The 18,110-nt window shown below is 42.0% G+C and overlaps 1 protein-coding gene across 1 annotated transcript in view; it reads left to right on the top strand.

Annotated features, from left to right (window-relative positions):
• The window catches only part of LOC126417162 (dynein axonemal heavy chain 2), a 959,377-nt gene that overhangs the window by 792,534 nt on the left and 148,733 nt on the right, over positions 1–18,110 (top strand). Inside the window, 1 exon segment of the mRNA XM_050085060.1 lies at positions 13,375–13,524. Coding sequence (XP_049941017.1) covers positions 13,375–13,524 — 150 coding nt within the window.

Raw genomic sequence — 18,110 nt, 5'->3', positions numbered from 1 at the left:
GAGTGCACTAAGTGACATCCCAAAAGAAGCTTGGATGAACACATTTTCTAAGTGGTTTCAGAGAATGGAAAAATGTATACATGCTAATGGAGAGTATTTTGAAAAGTTGTAAACGTTTTTTTGCAAATAAATTTTTTTTCACACATTCTGCTAAAAACTTTCAGCATAGCCCTCATATAACCTACTATCAGGAAAACAACCAGAGAATGTGTGTCAGGGTGCACCATACAATGTGTAATATGTCAGTTGGTACCTTCATGGGTAGGTGCTTATATGAGAATATGGATGTCAAGGAATATACCAAACACTATGCCAGGCATTATCAAGACATTAGATGTATGGGCATGCATTCTGAACAACATACCCATATCAGCTAAAAAGAGTATAGATGTGTGAAAATGAACACCCATCATGTACCATGATAACAATGTAATGAACGAAGAACTCACAACATTAACCCCATAATGCTAATGAATGTAGTGTAGCAACCTTCATGGTTGCACATCGATGAATGAAAGCAAGCTAGTGAGTAGGTCAAAGCAATGTTAACTTGCATCTTATGGGAATGGTGAAAAGTTAGAAGCATACTAAAACGTAAAAACATCTATACATTCTCATGAAAAATGGCATAAAAAACCAAGTAAGAAAAATGTGTAAAAAAATATTCCTGTACATACTGAAGACCAGTAAAACAGTATCAAGTGTAGTTACACAGCTAGTGTAGGAAATTGCTAGCAAGAAGTACAACAGTCACAACCTACAATTATATAATCTTCATAAAGTGGTATCCCATACTGTTGGCATTACGTTGTTAATGTTGTGAGTCCTTCCTTCATTACATTGTTATGATGGTACATGTTCATTTCCTCACATCTATACTCTTTTTAGTTGACATGGATATGTTGTTCAGATTGCACGCCTGTACCTCTAATGTCTTAATAATGCCTGACGTAGTGTTTGGTATATTCCTTGAAATCCATATTCTGATTTAACCACCTAGCCACGAAGGTACCAACTGACATTTTACACATTGTATTGTATATCCTGGCACATGTTGTCTGGTTGTTTTTCTGATCATAGGTTATACTTTTCTTTGTCTTACCCTGCTTAAGAGCTTGTGATGTTCGCCTGCTTTATTCCTTCACTGAGAGTCTTCAGTGTCAATGGGAAGTGGAAGTTCAACACTGACTACTGTCAATGATGAAGCCAACAGTTGCACAATTGTGTTTCACAGTTCTTTACTTTCACTGTTCAAAACTACCCCAATATTACACAATTATATGGCAAGTTCACTGTTGGTAAATGTTGATAAGCCTTGTTAATAGGTTGCAGGAGGACATGAGCAAATTGCTACAGTAGTTTGCTGCTGAACATCTATGAACTGTGAAAACCTAACCACACAGTTCACAGTTCTTGCAGAATAATACGGTACGTGTGACACTATTTCTCAAATAAATTGAACAGACATGGTCATTAACTGTTTTAACACACAGCCTATTTGTGTTACACTTATTCCACTGTTAAGTTGATGCATTGTTGTTAAGCTAACCAATACATAATTCCCGTGTGAAAATCGGCTGTGGACTGGCTTTTATATATCCTCACAATAATAGCCACTGAAACTATACAGTGTTCGATGTTTAAGTTAAAGAAATTACAATTAAGACATAACTCATTCAGTTAACTGAATACATAAAAAAACCTCCTTTGTAACAGTTCCTCGTATCACAAATGTCAGGCCAAATTATTTGTTTAAATAATGAAGTTAACAGATATTGTTATACAAATAATACATTTGACAAACCTGTTAATTATTTTGGAATTAATTAAGGACTGGTTTGCTAGTATATTTCTGAATAGAGCCAAATAAATACTTTAAGAATCCTAGTAGTTCTTCCTCCAAATGTTTATAGTTAGTACATAATTTCTATTTGTTTATAAGTCAACATTAGAAGCTAAGTCACAGAACAATTACTGATTTCACCCTGTAATAAAAGTATTAATTAGAAATGGTCAAAATAAATTAGGAAATTAATTACATACACAAAAATAAGCACATAATTAGACCTGGTGCAATATTCCTTAATACTGAGGGCCAACCTTTTTCTTTTACGGTAAAGCAGATTATACTCATGCACTTAATGGTAATTAGGTAAAAATGAAGATGAAAATTAATTTAAGGAGGCAGATAGCAAAACAAGAGAGGAAGTAAAGAGATCCCAGCTTGCTTCGTCACAAGCTACATGTCATATATAGGTATGTGTCTTTGGTTGTTCTGAATAAAGTGAATGGCTTTCTAATATACTGTGTATGTATTGTAGTACTCTTCCTTAGACTTACATCATAGTTTATAGTTTGGTATATCACCTAGCCACACAGCTGCCTACTGGAAGCTTCTCACTTTCTTGTTAATGTTGGTTATGACTCTTTGACCTTTTCCATATGTTTCAATACTTCCTGCTTAGTGGAAAATTGTTGCAGTGTATTACATTAGATTTACACTTTGGTTCATTAAAAATATTTTTAGTAAATAGTTGGCACCTTATGAATCTGTGATTGTCAGAGTGTATTGACGTAAGTTTATATTCTTGTTTTATTAGTCCTTTTTAATGTATGGAACATGGCAGTACAGATAGTTAACATGGGGTTGACCTCCGTAAGTGGTTTCATGTTCTATTGGTCTGTGATGACATATAAATAAATATTTTATCTTCAGTTTGCACCCATCAGTATATGATTGTGATTGATTTTGTAGTAACACTGTTCACGTTTACGTAGCACTTCACTTAGCATAGACCGGGACTGTGTCCTAGGCATGCCCAATGTTAACTGACTGGGCACGGCCCATGCTGCCCGAGTTGTTGTTGTTGCTGCTACGCCGGCAGAGGTCACGTCCGAATTCTCGCGTGCCCTCTGGTGGACGGGACTCTACTTGCGGCAACTACCGTCCGTGATGCGCCGTGCCGATGTGCGCCTCCCGTGATCTTTCTGGTGGCTACTGCACTGCTTCTCCTTCGGGGGGTGAAGCCACTGTGATCCACTGCATCGGAAGGTGGAGCATCGGGCAGGAGCGATGACCTCCACATCCATTGGAAGCCAGAGTCGAGGGGATCTGCCAACCCTCGAGCCGGAACCTTCGAATATGGCTGGAAGTGACCCACACGAAGAGGCCCCCGTCGTCCCACCACCAGAGCCCAGGACAGAACGGGCGACAAGCTGTCGAACTCCGGATCCTGTTCCACCCCAGGAGGGGCAAGATCCAGTGGCGGGGACGATGGGGAAGGGATGACCACAGGTGAACCAGCCTCCTGAGAAACCATCCTGCGAGGGGGGCCGGCTCTCACTGGGGCATCTCGAACGATGGCGATGCCGGTGCTGGAGCTGCTGGAGGATGCCAAGGTGGAGAACCATCGCAGCGCGACAGAGTCACAGCGGGGAGAGGCGGTAACGTCCCCTGAGAAACCAACATGGGTGCTGGCAATGGGGAAGCCGGTGTCCGAGAGGTCGGAGGGTGGGTGCCCAAATGTGGACGTAGCTGATTTTGGTGACGACACACCACCCGGTCCCCCGCCTGCAAGATATAGAGCCGGCGGCCATTTCGGCGCAGGACCACTGCCGGTATCCAACGTGGATTGCGACCAAACCCACGGGCCCAGGCCGACATACCCAGTGGAAAGCCAGGTACTCCATTTTGCGAAGACTGGCGAGGACCAGGCTGGAGGAGGTGCAGCAGAGTCCTAGGTTGGCACCCATGGAGGAGCTCTGCGGGGCTGCGTTCTCCCATTGGTGTGGTCCGGTATGCCGTCAGGAAAAACGTCAATGCTTCCTCCGCAGGAAATTCGTGCACATACTTTTTCATCTGTGTCTTAAATGTGCACACCATGCACCCAGCTTCCCCATTTGATTGTGGATGGAAGGGGGGGAGAGCAAATGTGCCAAATACCGAAGCGCCTACAAAAATCCTGGAAGGTCTGCAAAATAAACTGCGGTCCATTGTCCGAGACCAGGGTGATTGGCAGACCTTCCACAGAAAAGATTTTTGCTAGTGCCTGGATTGCAACTTTGGAAGTGGTTGAGGAGCAGCAAACCACACAAGGGAATCAGGAATAAGCATCAATGACAATGAGCCAAAAGCCATTGAGAAACGGGCCCGCAAAATCGATGTGAACATGTTCCCATGCTTGGGTTGCCGGCAGCCCTGAAGAGAACGCTACCCTGGGAGATGCCTGTTGGCTCGCACACTGGGAACAGGCGGCCACCAAGTGCTCGATTTCTCTGTCAATACCGGGCCAGTACACATGTCTGCGAGCCAAGGTTTTAGTACGGGAAACACCCCAGTGCCCCGCATGTAATAACGTGAGGACCTCCCTTCGTAAACTTGCAGGAACAATCACGCAAGGAGCTGTATCATCGATAGCCAGAAGGAGAACTCCTTCCAAGACCGAGAGGCGGTCTCGTAGAATAAAATAATTACGAAGAGGGTCCGAGGCCCGGCCTGGAGGGTGGGATGACCACCCCTGCTGAATGAGGTGTGCCGGAGAACCGGGTCAGCTGCCGTTTCCCTGGTGACTCAAGAACTAGTGATCGGGAAGCCATCAACCGCTTGGCGGGATGCCACATTCAAATGAAAACACATAATCTCCTCTTGATCGAATGTAGGATCCGGGCCCACCGGAAGACGGGAAAGAGCGTCGGCATTGGCATGCTGTCCGGTAGGGTGAAATTGAATGTCATAATGGTACTTAGAGAGGAACAGAGCCCAGCGCTATAGTCTGTGGGCCGCCCTATCTGGAATCTGAGAGGCGGGGGCAAATAATGATATTAACCGCTTATGGTCAGTGATTAACTGAAACTTCATACCATACAAGAAAGGGTGAAACTTGGTAACAGCGTAGACAATGGCCAAAGCCTCTTTTTCCACCTGGGAGTAATGGGCCTGTGCGGGACTAAGAGTTTTAGATGCAAACGTCAGTGGTTGCTCAGAACCATCTGCGTTGCGATGGGCCAGGACTGCCCCCACCCCATACTGCGAAGCATCTGTAGCCAGGACCAACGGCTTATGGGGGTCAAAAGTAGCCAAACAAGGTGCTGATGTGAGGAGGCCCTTCAACGAGGTGAACGCTCACTCGCATGCAGGCGACCAATCAAAAGGAACACCCTTGCGCAGAAGGCAGTACAGGGGGCGGGATATGGTGGAAGCCCTGGGAATGAACCAGTGGTAATAGGCTATCTTGTCTAAAAAAGCTTGTAACTCTTTCAGCGAAGCAGGCCGAGGAAGGTCGACGATACCTTGGACCAAACTTCCTAGTGGCTGGATGCCGTGCCGAGAGATGGTGTAGTCCACATACTCAATGGACAGTTGGAAGAAGTTTGACTTATGCAGGTTGCAATGCAAGCCCACAGGCCTGAATTTGAGAAAGAGGGTGCGAAGGTTGTGTGAGTGTTCCTTCGTGCTGTGGCCTGTGACAATTATGTCATCCAGGTAATTAATACAATGAGGGATTGACGACGTGACGTGCTCAAGATAACGCTGGAATATCACCAGGAGCACTGGATATTCCGAAGGCCAACCGCTGGTATTGGTAAAGGCCAAACGGGGTGTTGATGACCGCGAGCCGTTTGGAGTCCTCATCAAGTGGTATCCGATGATAAGCCTCCGAAAGATCGATTTTCGAAAAATATTGGCCTCCCGGCACGGCGGAGAACAATTCATCAGCATGAGGCAAAGGATAGGTGTCCACCACCAATTGCGAATTAATGGTGGCCTTGAAATCGCCACAAAGACGTAATTTTCCCGAGGGCTTCCTTACAATAACAAGGGGCGAAGCCCACTCACTAGAAGAAATGGGAAGAATGACCCCTAGGGCTGTCAACCGGTCTAGCTCTTCCTTTACCTGAGGGCGGAGAGCCAAGGGGATCTGCCTCACGCGTAGAAAACGCGGGCGCGCCGATGCCTTCAATGTTAAGTGAGCTTCAAAATCTGAAACACGCCCCAAGCCCTCCTCAAAGATATCTGGAAAGTCTGAGATCAAAGATTCCAATGATTGATAGGGAACATCTTCGGAGACCAACTGTATGGTGTCAGCAATAGAAAAACCAAAAGCTTGAAAGGCATCCAGGCCAAAAAGGTTAGCGGGCCTCGCATCACTGACAACAATAAAAGTAATAGGCTGAGTGACTGATTTGTAAGTCACGTTGGTAGTGAATTCACCCAGTAGGGGAATAAACTGTTTACCATAATCACGTAGACGCCGGTAAACTGGCGCCAACGGGGGCGATCCAAGGTCGGAATAAGTTTGTGCATTCAACAACGAAACTGCCGCGCCCATATCTACTTGCAGTTGTAACCGGCGCGACCGAACCGACACCTCCATAAAGAGTTTGCGTGCCGATGCGTCGGGAGCCTGGCCTGATGAAACTTCCTGAATGTCAACGTCCATGTCGTCTGTACCTGCTTCCTTCAGTTCTTTTGAGGCTGAGTGGCAAACTTTAGCAATGTGACTTTTTTTATTACATTTGCGACAAACGGCCCAACACTGGGGGCACTCTGACCAATCATGATGTATATAGCACGACGCACAGGACGGCAACAGGGGCCGGTGGCCGGAATTCTGTTTATGCGCCGTGCGGGAGCGGCGATAACAGCCGGATTGTACCGCTCGCACGTCGTCCACCCCGGACACAGTGGACGTGGACGCGCCGCCCTGAACCGCCGCGGCGTCGCACCACGCTTCCAGCTGTTGACCTGCGGCGTGAGAGACTTCATACGATTGAGCAATGGACAGGACTTCCTCAAGTGAAGGGTCTTCTAACTGCAGGGCCCGTTGCCGGACCTCCCTATCAGGGGCCGAACGAACAATGACGTTGCGTACCATAATGTGGCCATACGACTCTCGCGACTGCTCCGTGACAAAATGACACTTGCGACTAAGACCGTGCAGGGTAGCGGCCCACGCCCGGTAAGACTGAGGGGCTGTTTCTTGCATTGATGGAACTCGACCCTAGCCGCCACAACATGCGTGCGGTGGCAATAATATGAAGACAGCAATGAACACAATGCGTCAAAAGACAAGGAAGAGGGTTCCTGCAACGGTGCTAGCTGCCGCAAAACTTGATACAGCGAGGGAGATATCCAAGACAAGAAGAGAGCACGACATACCTCCGCATCGGCAACATGAAACGCCTGGAAATGCTGCCGAAGGCGATGTTCATATGCGTCCCAATCCTCCGCTGTCTCGTCATACGGGGGAAAGGGAGGAGGGAATGGCGCTGGAGCAGACTGCATGGAGAGCAATGCCGGAAGCACTTGTTTCATGGTGGCCATGAGCTCCGTCTGCTGCTCAACCAAAACCCGCACTAAATCCTCCAATGCAGTGGAGAAGCTGCGAAACTGGAACAACAACGCAACACGCGAAAGAACGACCCTACTTGTTGCCAATTGTGTAGTAACACTATTCACATTTACGTAGCACTTCACTTAGCATAGACCGTGACTGTGTCCTAGGCATGCCCGATGTTAACTGACTGGACAGGGCCTGTGCTGCCTGAGTTGTTGTTGTTGTTATGCCGGCAGAGGTCGCGTCCGAATTCTCGCGTGCCCTCTGGTGGACGGGACTCTACTTGCGGCAACTACCGTCCATGATGCGCCGTGCCGATGTGCGCCTCCCACGATCTTTCTGGTGGCTACTGCAGTTTTGTTCAGATGTTTCACAAGCATTGACATTAGAGTCACACTGTGATTATCTATGCACAACATGCAGCATTGACTTCCATTTAATAGTTTCTTTTTTACAATCATAGGACATATATTTTGTTCCCTAGTTTGTGTTAATACAGTGTGCAACTGTTCTTTCATTTTATTTCTTAATTTATCTTCAACTTTGATGTAATTCCCTTACAGTTTGGTATTGTTACATGTTACTACATTTTACCACTGTATATCGTACTTACACCACCCCTTTTGTTATGTATTTCACACTATTATCATTGTTGGCTTTGGACAGGGACCGGAAGATGGGAAAATGTAGTGCTGAGACTGGTTGCTCAAATAAAATAACAACTGTGAATATAGATGGCTGAAGATATTTTGGATTGACATTTTATATTGAACAGCCGGCTCGCACAACCATGTGTATAAAGATGGAGTTACAGAGATTTAAATTACTCTTAATATCTTTCGGCTATACTGTTGTGGTCTTCAGTCCCAAGACTGGTTTGATTCAGCTCTCCACGCTAGTCTATCCTGTGCAAGTCTTTTCATCTCTGCATAACTACCAAAATCTACATCCATGAACTTTCTTATTGTATTCAAACCTTTCTCTTCATCTTCAATTTTTACCTCCCACACTTCCTTTCCATTACCTTGATATCTGAAGCATGTCCTATCAACTTATCCCTCCTTTAATCATGAAATGCCATAAATTTCTTTTTTCTTTAATTCAGTACAGTACCTCCTCATTTCTTGTCTGATCTACCTGTCTTATCCTTAGCATTCTTCTATAGCATGATATTTCAAAAGCTTCTTCTGTTTTTGTCTGAACTGCCTATCACCCAAGTTCCACTTCCATATAAGGCTACACTCTAGACAAGCATTTTCGACATCCTGGAGGAGGTCCTCATTCAGGATTTAGCTCCTCGTTCAGGATTTAGTGGAATGAAAATTACTTCAAAATTACATCCTTCAGAACAGACTTTCCAGCACTTAAATTTCTAGATTAGATTAATTATTCATTCCATAGACCCACAAAAGAGGGGATCCTCCTGGGTGTGGAACATCTCAGATAAACACATTACAAAAATGTAATTAGAAGAACTTGAGTTTCATTAATTTTAATGATCATCAGTCAATAAACAGTAACATCATCTACATGAATTAAAAGTAAACGTCTCTAATATTTACAGGTTTAATACTTACATCTGCTTTCATTAAATCCGTATTTCACACAGTAGCTAGTTACTTGGCTATTACAACCAAGTATTGTCAAAAATTGAAGTAAATTATTCATTTCAATGATCCTCAGTTATGAACAGTCAAATTATGTACAAGATTTAAAATTAAACTTCCACCATTTACAGACTTAAGAGTAAAACCAAGTATTGTCAAAAATTAAAGTATAATAAATTTTCATTAAAATGGTCTACTGCACCTGTTGAGAAATTCATGGATGGAATAGAAGGAGTTGGCCACCAGAAATTCTTTTAAATTGTGTTTAAATTGTGCCTTGTCTGAAACTAAACTCAATATTTTAATTTACTTAAAAGAATGCTGTGATTCACACAGTCGAAAGCCACTGACAGGTCACAGAATATGCCAGTTGCCTCTAATTTGTTGTCTAATGAATTAAAGACATTTTCACTATAAGTGAAAATAACCTTCTCAATATCAGAACCGGTAAGAAACCAAAACTGTGACTTTGACACTGTTATTTCCACTAAGGTGCTTAAGTAGACGCTTGAACATAACCTTTTCAAAGATTTTTGAAAAAGCAGGCAAATGTGAGATAGGTCAGCAATTTGATGGCATTTCTTTGTCCCCTTTCTTGTGGAGAGGTGTAACTTCAGCATATTTAAGCCAGTCCGGGAATGTTCCTGTGATAAGTGATTGATTACACAAATACCTTAAGATATGACTAAGCTCAAATGAACACGCTTTTATTAACTTTGTTGATACGTTGATATAACCACTAGAATGCTTTGATTGCAAGGACTTTATGATGGATTCTATTTCTTTGGGTGAAGTAAGTGTCAATTCCATTTTACTGAGATTACTTGTGTGCACTGGTCTCAGATATTCCACTGCATTATTTTCTTAACCTGACAACCCCATGCTATCAGTAACACAGACAAAATACTTGTTTAAATGGCTTGCAACACCGAATGCGTTTGTTATCAGGGCTTCATTTATTTTTAGAGCTATTTGTTCCCCCTCATTTCTCGTCCTACCTGTCTCTGACTTAACTATATCCCACATTGTTTTTATTTTATTTCTAGGTGTATTTATCTTCTTCTCATAATGCAGGTGTTTAGATTTCTGGATAACCTTCTTCAATATTTTGCAGTAAGTTTTGTAATGAGCTATAATGCTATTATCAAAGGTGCCCCTACATGTCAGATAGAGTTTCCTTTTTGTCTCACATGATATCTGTATCCCTTGTGTGATCCATGGTTTCTTATTAGGCTTCTGCTTAATTTGAGTTACCTTCTGGGGAAAAAAATTTCAAATAAGGTGCTAACTTTATTAATGAATGTTTTGTATTTTCCATTTGTGTCTTGGATGCTTTAAACATCCATCCAATTAATTTCTTTGAGCAATCTCCTAAATTTCTCAGTTTTTGATTGTTTTATTGGCCTTCTGTACTCAGTTCTGATGGATGTTTTACCCTGACAATTTTCAAAATTTAATGTTACGTGTTGCATGTCATGGTCAGATAGCCCATTTACTACTGGTTTTGTAATGTGGCTTAGTTGCCTAGAATTGTCTATAAAGATATTGTCAATGGTAGTCTTAGAACATTTGTATACCCTAGTTAGGAAATTTACAGTTGAAATTAAATTGAATGCCAATGTAACTGATTTCAGGAACTGTTCACTGGCAGTGTTTTTCAGTACATCTATATTAAAATCACCAGCAACAACTAGTTCTTTGTTTTTTAATTTTAGATGAGATAATAAATCTTCAAGACTGTTTATAAGCAGGTTGAAATTTCCTGAAGGTGCTCTGTATATGGCTACTATTATAAAGGACCTGTTATGAAATTCTATCTCTGTTGCACATGCTTCTCAGTGCTGCTCTAAGCAAAATTTATTAATGTCAATATTTTTAAGTATGGCAACTCCTCCTTTTCATGTAGGGTCAGTATTTTGTTGTGTGTTCCTACATTTTTACATAAATTAAACTTATCTTCTCTGTTGTGAAATCAGCTTCTACAAGTTTTTTTCCATTCTTCTGTAAATAATTTGTGTCATTATTTTGCACCTGTGACATAGTAAACTGGTTGTTCAGTAGTATTCACATCTGTTAGGACCTGCCTTTTTTGGAATTGGAATTATTACATTTTTTTGAAGTCTGAAGGTATGTCATCTGTCTCATACATCTTGCACAATGGGTGGAGTAGTTTTGTCATGGCTGGCTCTCCCAAGTATCTCAGTAATTATGCGGGAATGTTGTCTACTTAAGGGCTCTTGCTCCTACTTAGATCTTTCAGTGCTCTGTCATAGTCTTCTCACAGTATCATGTCTCCCATCTCATCTTCACCTACTTCTCTTCTCTTTCTATAATATTGTCCTCAAGAATATTTCCCTCTACAGAGTCTCTAATATATTCCTTATATGTTCTGGCACCTGAGCTCAGTATTCATACTACTACTTCACATTTCTTCAAAGTTTTGTTTAATTTTCGTATAGGCAGCCTCTATCTATTCCCTAGTTATGTATGCATCTATAGCCTTGCATTTATTGAGCACTACTATCTGATAGAAAAATCAGTGTTTAAGTCACTACATACAATGAATTTTGAGTTAACTCTGCATAATTCTGCTAATGCTTTTTGTAACTGATTCAAGAAACTGAAGACGTTTCCTCCTGGTAACGAGTTAATTGTCAGTGCTACAAGCCTGTGTGTTTCCAGATTTTCTGTCATATCACAGATATTGAGGGAGGTTTTTAACACATTATTCATAAAATTGTAAGGCCTGGGACTTTACTGCTATTTTTGTACATATAGCCACTTCTCATTCTTCAGTGGTCCGACATTAGCTACTAGCCACCATTATGTGTGTATTCAGTATTTGCAAGACCTGATAAGCAGAAAACATCTGTTAATATTCCACTTGCTCTTCACTTTCTTTCATTGATGATTAAAAATCTTCAGTTTTATACATAGAGGTTCTTTTGTTTTGATGGCAGATGTTAATTCTTTTACATCAATAATATCACCCTTTCAGCTCTATAATTTTGTGCAAGACCCAGTCTTTTTGCTTTTGTAGTAGTTACTTATACTGTAACTATATTTGCTGTGTATCTCTGTCTTTCAGAAGAATTAACAACTATCAAAAGCCCTAGTGAAAAAAGTGGAAGTCACTGTCATAAGATGACGACTCCTTTGGTCAGATTGGATTCTTCTGGCAGTTTTCCATTCAACATAGCCCTCTGATAGAGAAGCTATGCAATAATCATACCTTTGTGTGAATGTTTCTAAGGGCTGAGCTGTGCATTAAGTCCTTCCTCATAATCACTCATCCAGGGTTTGTCGCATCACTCTAATATTAACAACACAACCTCAACTTAATCTTATGAAGCGTTCCCAGAAATGTCCCTGTCATTGTCCTTGAGTCTGTGCTTCAAGCTCTTTTTGCACTTATGATTGCATGATCATCTATTAAAGTATGTTTCCCTGAAGAGTCTGAAGCACAGGTGACATGTCCAAAATACTTTTTTTTATCTGGTAATCATCACCCAAGAAGTTCTGTATCTGCTCTGACATTTGTATTCAATAATTGCTAATAGACAATAAGGCCTTCATGCTAGTTGTTGTTCTGGAAACTAGAATGAGTAACAAATTGCATGTAGATCTTTTAGAATTTTATTTTACACTTCAACTGTAATTATTTAAGATCTGTAAATATGGCTTAGTTTTAGTATAATATACCTCTTTCTCTCCATAAATTATATGAGATTTAGTGCAAGAGCCTTACATAGTCATTTTCCAACCAAGTCAAGCCAGAAGGTGAGATAGGAGAGAGGGGAACCCTACAATAAGAGCGAGCCATGTGATCCGAGGGTAAGTTTTCTCTCATGCTCACAATAGCATAAGCGTTCTCACTTTTAGATCTGTTTATTGGCAGTACAGGCATTTTGCCTCCTGAAAGTAAGTACTGGCCAGCCATTCTGTCTTTTTGAAGTTTTGCAGTTTTCTCAAGTGAATTTTCATTTTGATATGAATTTTGGATTCCTTGGACACCATCACATAAATTATATAGTTGTGTGGCCAGTCTTAAAAGTGTTCACATTATATTCTGATTATGGGGCAAAATTTATATACTATGAATAAATATTGAAATTTCTCGTAGATCTGATACATTGCTGCATCTGACGTGAACTGTTCCTTGCAGTATCTGGACCCTCCATACATACCTTCTACCTCTTAGAATAATAAATATTTTGGCATCTGTATCTCCTAAGATGGAATTACTGATAAAACACCATAGCACAGGCAATAGTTATAATTATTGATAATTCTATTGTTTTAGTTCTTATTGCTTTTGTGTCACTGCTGTCTGTTAAGTACAAACTTATTACCATCCACACTGATAGTTAGTACGTATTGATCTTAATAAAATGTGTGAACTAACTTTATACTTACTCTTGTTGTTTCAGGTGGTCAGATGCTAATAAAATTATTTGACAGACTGGTGCAGTTCTGCCCAGAATTTAGATTTTTTATTACAACAAAACTGGGAAATCCTCATTTTGCTCCAGAAATTTCAACAAAAACTACACCTGTAAATTTTGCAGTCAAGGAAGTTGGTAAGTTATATGTTAAGAAATTCAAGCAGAATCATGACACTGTGAATTGAATTAAACAAATCATTTGTCACATGTTGTTGTTGTTGTTGTTGTGGTCTTCAGTCCTGAGACTGGTTTGATGCAGCTCTCAGTAAAGCTGCATGCCCTCGGGAAAAATTATGGCTGTAGTTTCCTCTTGCTTTCAGCCGTTCGCAGTACCAGCACAGCAAGGCCATGCTGGTCACATACTTTCATTTATTTCTTTATATAATCACTTAGAACAATACAGAAACTGCCAAATTTAGTACTAGTTTATGTAACCACTACTTGGTAAACATACTGTTTCTGTAGCTTGTTAATTTGCATTGTCTGCTAAGAGGCAACGTGTTTTTCATCTCTGAAAAGACAGAAAGTCTCACAATGCCCAGGACTGAATAATAAAGAGAGTGAAATGGCTTTCAGTGGATTTTTTTTTTATTGAACAAGATCTGTATCTGATTCACTGAATGTGGACATATAGTATCATGCAGCATAATAGTGGCATGTTGGAGTTTGTATCTGTCAAGGTTCAGTGTGGTTAGATTTCAGATAGCAGCAGAGAAGCCATCACTATTTATTGTTGTGTTGCACAGCATGGCATGAACGTGGAGGATTCCATGACAATTTTAGAAAACAGAGACAATTAGCCTAAATTTTTGGTGTGAAATACCTTGTTTGAAATGCTCTGGTTCTTGCGTTGAATTATTCTTAATTCTTTGCTGCTTGGATATTATTGTATGAAATGCTTTAATTTTTTATGGTAATTTGGTGCATGAAGTTGTGTTATTATGTATGCAATGATGCATCAAGAATACAAATGTAACACCCACTCTTATTAAAGATAAACATTTGGTACCATTTCTTCTACTTAATTACCATACCAGCGTTGTCCCAATCTCCTAAGTGTGATTGACATCCACATACCCATTCTAAAAGCATTTAGCACCACTTCTGACTGTAGCTCTCTTCCTTCAACAAAAAATTATTATTATTTATTTATTTATTTTTTTTTATTTTTTTTTACTGTAAGTCGATGTTGGATATCACTGAGTGTAACTTCAACTGCCTGTAGAAACTGTACCGCAGTTTAAACTTTGCAATATATGACTGGCACATGCAGTTACTACTTTCCTGCAATATTTATTAGCTGGGTTTTATCAGAGTATACTAAATGTATAGAAGACAACATTCATTGCTTACATGCCTCATTGACTGTTAGCCACAGACAGTGGCACTGTTATGAAATGCACAACATCTCATCAGTCACAACTTTCATAACAGTATGCCATTATTTTTTCCCCTGAAACAAGGCTTAATGCTGAGAACCAGTCATAATGATGATACTGTTATGAAGTTGAATGTTATACAATGTTGAATGGGCATTTCCGATATACACTCCTGGAAATTGAAATAAGAACACCGTGAATTCATTGTCCCAGGAAGGGGAAACTTTATTGACACATTCCTGGGGTCATATACATCACATGATCACACTGACAGAACCACAGGCACATAGACACAGGCAACAGAGCATGCACAATGTCGGCACTACTACAGTGTATATCCACCTTTCGCAGCAATGCAGGCTGCTATTTTCCCATGGAGACGATCGTAGAGATGCTGGATGTAGTCCTGTGGAACGGCTTGCCATGCCATTTCCACCTGGTGCCTCAGTTGGACCAGCGTTCGTGCTGGACGTGCAGACCGCGTGAGACGACGCTTCATCCAGTCCCAAACATGCTCAATGGGGGACAGATCCGGAGATCTTGCTGGCCAGGGTAGTTGACTTACACCTTCTAGAGCACGTTGGGTGGCACGGGATACATGCGGACGTGCATTGTCCTGTTGGAACAGCAAGTTCCCTTGCCGGTCTAGGAATGGTAGAACGATAGGTTCGATGACGGTTTGGATGTACCGTGCACTATTCAGTGTCCCCTCGACGATCACCAGTGGTGTACGGCCAGTGTAGGAGATTGCTCCCCACACCATGATGCCAGGTGTTGGCCCTGTGTGCCTCGGTCGTATGCAGTCCTGATTGTGGCGCTCACCTGCACGGCGCCAAACACGCATACGACCATCATTGGCACCAAGGCAGAAGCGACTCTCATCGCTGAAGACGACACGTCTCCATTCGTCCCTCCATTCACGCCTGTCGCGACACCACTGGAGGCGGGCTGCACGATGTTGGGGCGTGAGCGGAAGACGGCCTAACGGTGTGCGGGACCGTAGCCCAGCTTCATGGAGACGGTTGCGAATGGTCCTCGCCAATACCCCAGGAGCAACAGTGTCCCTAATTTGCTGGGAAGTGGCGGTGCGGTCCCCTACGGCACTGTGTAGGATCCTACGGTCTTGGCGTGCATCCGTGCGTCGCTGCGGTCCGGTCCCAGGTCGACGGGCACGTGCACCTTCCGCCGACCACTGGCGACAACATCGATGTACTGTGGAGACCTCACGCCCCACGTGTTGAGCAATTCGGCGGTACGTCCACCCGGCCTCCCGCATGCCCACTATACACCCTCGCTCAAAGTCCGTCAACTGCACATACGGTTCACGTCCACGCTGTCGCGGCATGCTACCAGTGTTAAAGACTGCGATGGAGCTCCGTATGCCACGGCAAACTGGCTGACACTGACGACGGCGGTGCACAAATGCTGCGCAGCTAGCGCCATTCGACGGCCAACACCGCGGTTCCTGGTGTGTCCGCTGTGCCGTGCGTGTGATCATTGCTTGTACAGCCCTCTCGCAGTGTCCGGAGCAAGTATGGTTGGTCTGACACACCGGTGTCAATGTGTTCTTTTTTCCATTTCCAGGAGTGTAGAATACTCTCCTCAATTATAGTAAATGTATAATTGTCAGTGAGTTGCATCTTTTGTGAAAGAACTCATATTTGTTCCATGCTTTTGACACTTTCTCTTCTTATCTGGTGTTTCAAGTCATTAAGTTTTTCTTTCATTATTTACCTCTGTATTTTTCTTTGAAAATACTGCAAACGCTCATTCACTTATCTTCACAGAAGCCATTGTTTGTACATCTACTTTACAAAGTGGTGCAGGAGGCAACTGCCGTTGTACCTCCTTGTTTTAAGATTCCTGCATTATCATGATTGTCCTTTAAGTGTAAATCTTTGACTAGATTTATTGCATCCTATGTTTGGTTCCTGAATCCTCACTCACATTCTATCTATTGCCAAAAATCTTTTACTTAAATAATTATTTTTCTGCTTAAAGTGAATCCATTACTTGGGAGTGGTGTACCTTATAGTAAAATTTCCTGAAGAGTTAGAACTATGTGACATGCCAGTAGTCAATCTGCCCTTTGCCTTTCATTACTTGCTTCTCCACCTGCCTCACAGCTTCATGTTGCTCATATTCTCTCTTTCACTCATAATTAGACAAAGGCTACCAACATATCTTACTGGGATAGCACTGCTGAGAGAAAAGATACGGCATGACACCACTATGTATGTAACTTAAGTCTTTTATGCAGACTTCTGCTAAAGAAATAGATGATATTAGTTCTTGGGCACCATTATCATTTTACCTACAGAGTGTGCCTTGCATGTGCATGGGCTATCTGGAAAGTAACCTCCAGTTTCATGCAGAATGGGGCTTAGTGCGAAGACAGAAGCAGTAACTTCACTAACTATATAGTGGGGAAATTAATTTAAAGCATAGTATTTATATATTTAGTGTATGGCTTGTATCACATCACACAAGAAAAGCATTTTTGTCTTTAACAATATGTATACACATATTTGACACACAAAAAAATCATAATTATAAGTTAATTGAATATACAGTATTTACAAAGCACAGGAGGTCATAAACATATATGCAATTGCTGAATGCTTTTCAGTTGATGTCTTTGTTGCTATCAGGATCTCCTCCAGAGCTCCACAAAATAAATGTTTTTGCACACACACACACACACACACGTATGATGTGCTGAACACTTGGACATTTTGCAATGCGATCACAGTTGAATAATGTTATTGATCTCCATTTTTACAGTGAGTTGCCACTCCTTCCACTATTTGTCCTTTTCCTGTGAGTGCAGAACTTGTGGTGCTCTTCTAAAGCTGGTGGCCTGGATGAGAAGTGGGGTGTCTTAAACTCTTCTGGGGTAGCATTGTTCTCCCATATATCTGCCCATTAGTTGGATGATGGGAGTGAAGTCTGTTTTTATTGAGTGTGGGAATATCCTCATGTATAGGGATATAAGAATTACCAGCAATTTTTGGAATTTGCCCATTTGAGAGCAGGTTATCACCACAAAAACGAGGGAGCTACATATGAGGTTCATTCAAATGAAACCTGCTCAATGTGTCTACCTGTGCTTTACATGAAAGATGGCACCACATAACTGCGGTTATGGTGATGCCATCTGTTGGTAGAGAGACTGACGCGTGTGCACCATTTGATGTTGCATAGCGCCAGTGCGGTTTCACGCTGAAGAGGTTGTGGTCACATAACTTATCATCCACTGCCAAACATGCAGGTGAGTAAGCAGGAACAATGAGAAGTGATTCGATTTTTGGTGGCGGAGGGAGTTGGAGGCCGTGAAATGTG

The sequence above is a fragment of the Schistocerca serialis genome, chromosome 8 (assembly GCF_023864345.2).
Source record: "Schistocerca serialis cubense isolate TAMUIC-IGC-003099 chromosome 8, iqSchSeri2.2, whole genome shotgun sequence".
NCBI lineage: Eukaryota > Metazoa > Arthropoda > Insecta > Orthoptera > Acrididae > Schistocerca > Schistocerca serialis.
This window is presented reverse-complemented; position numbering and strand designations above follow the sequence as displayed.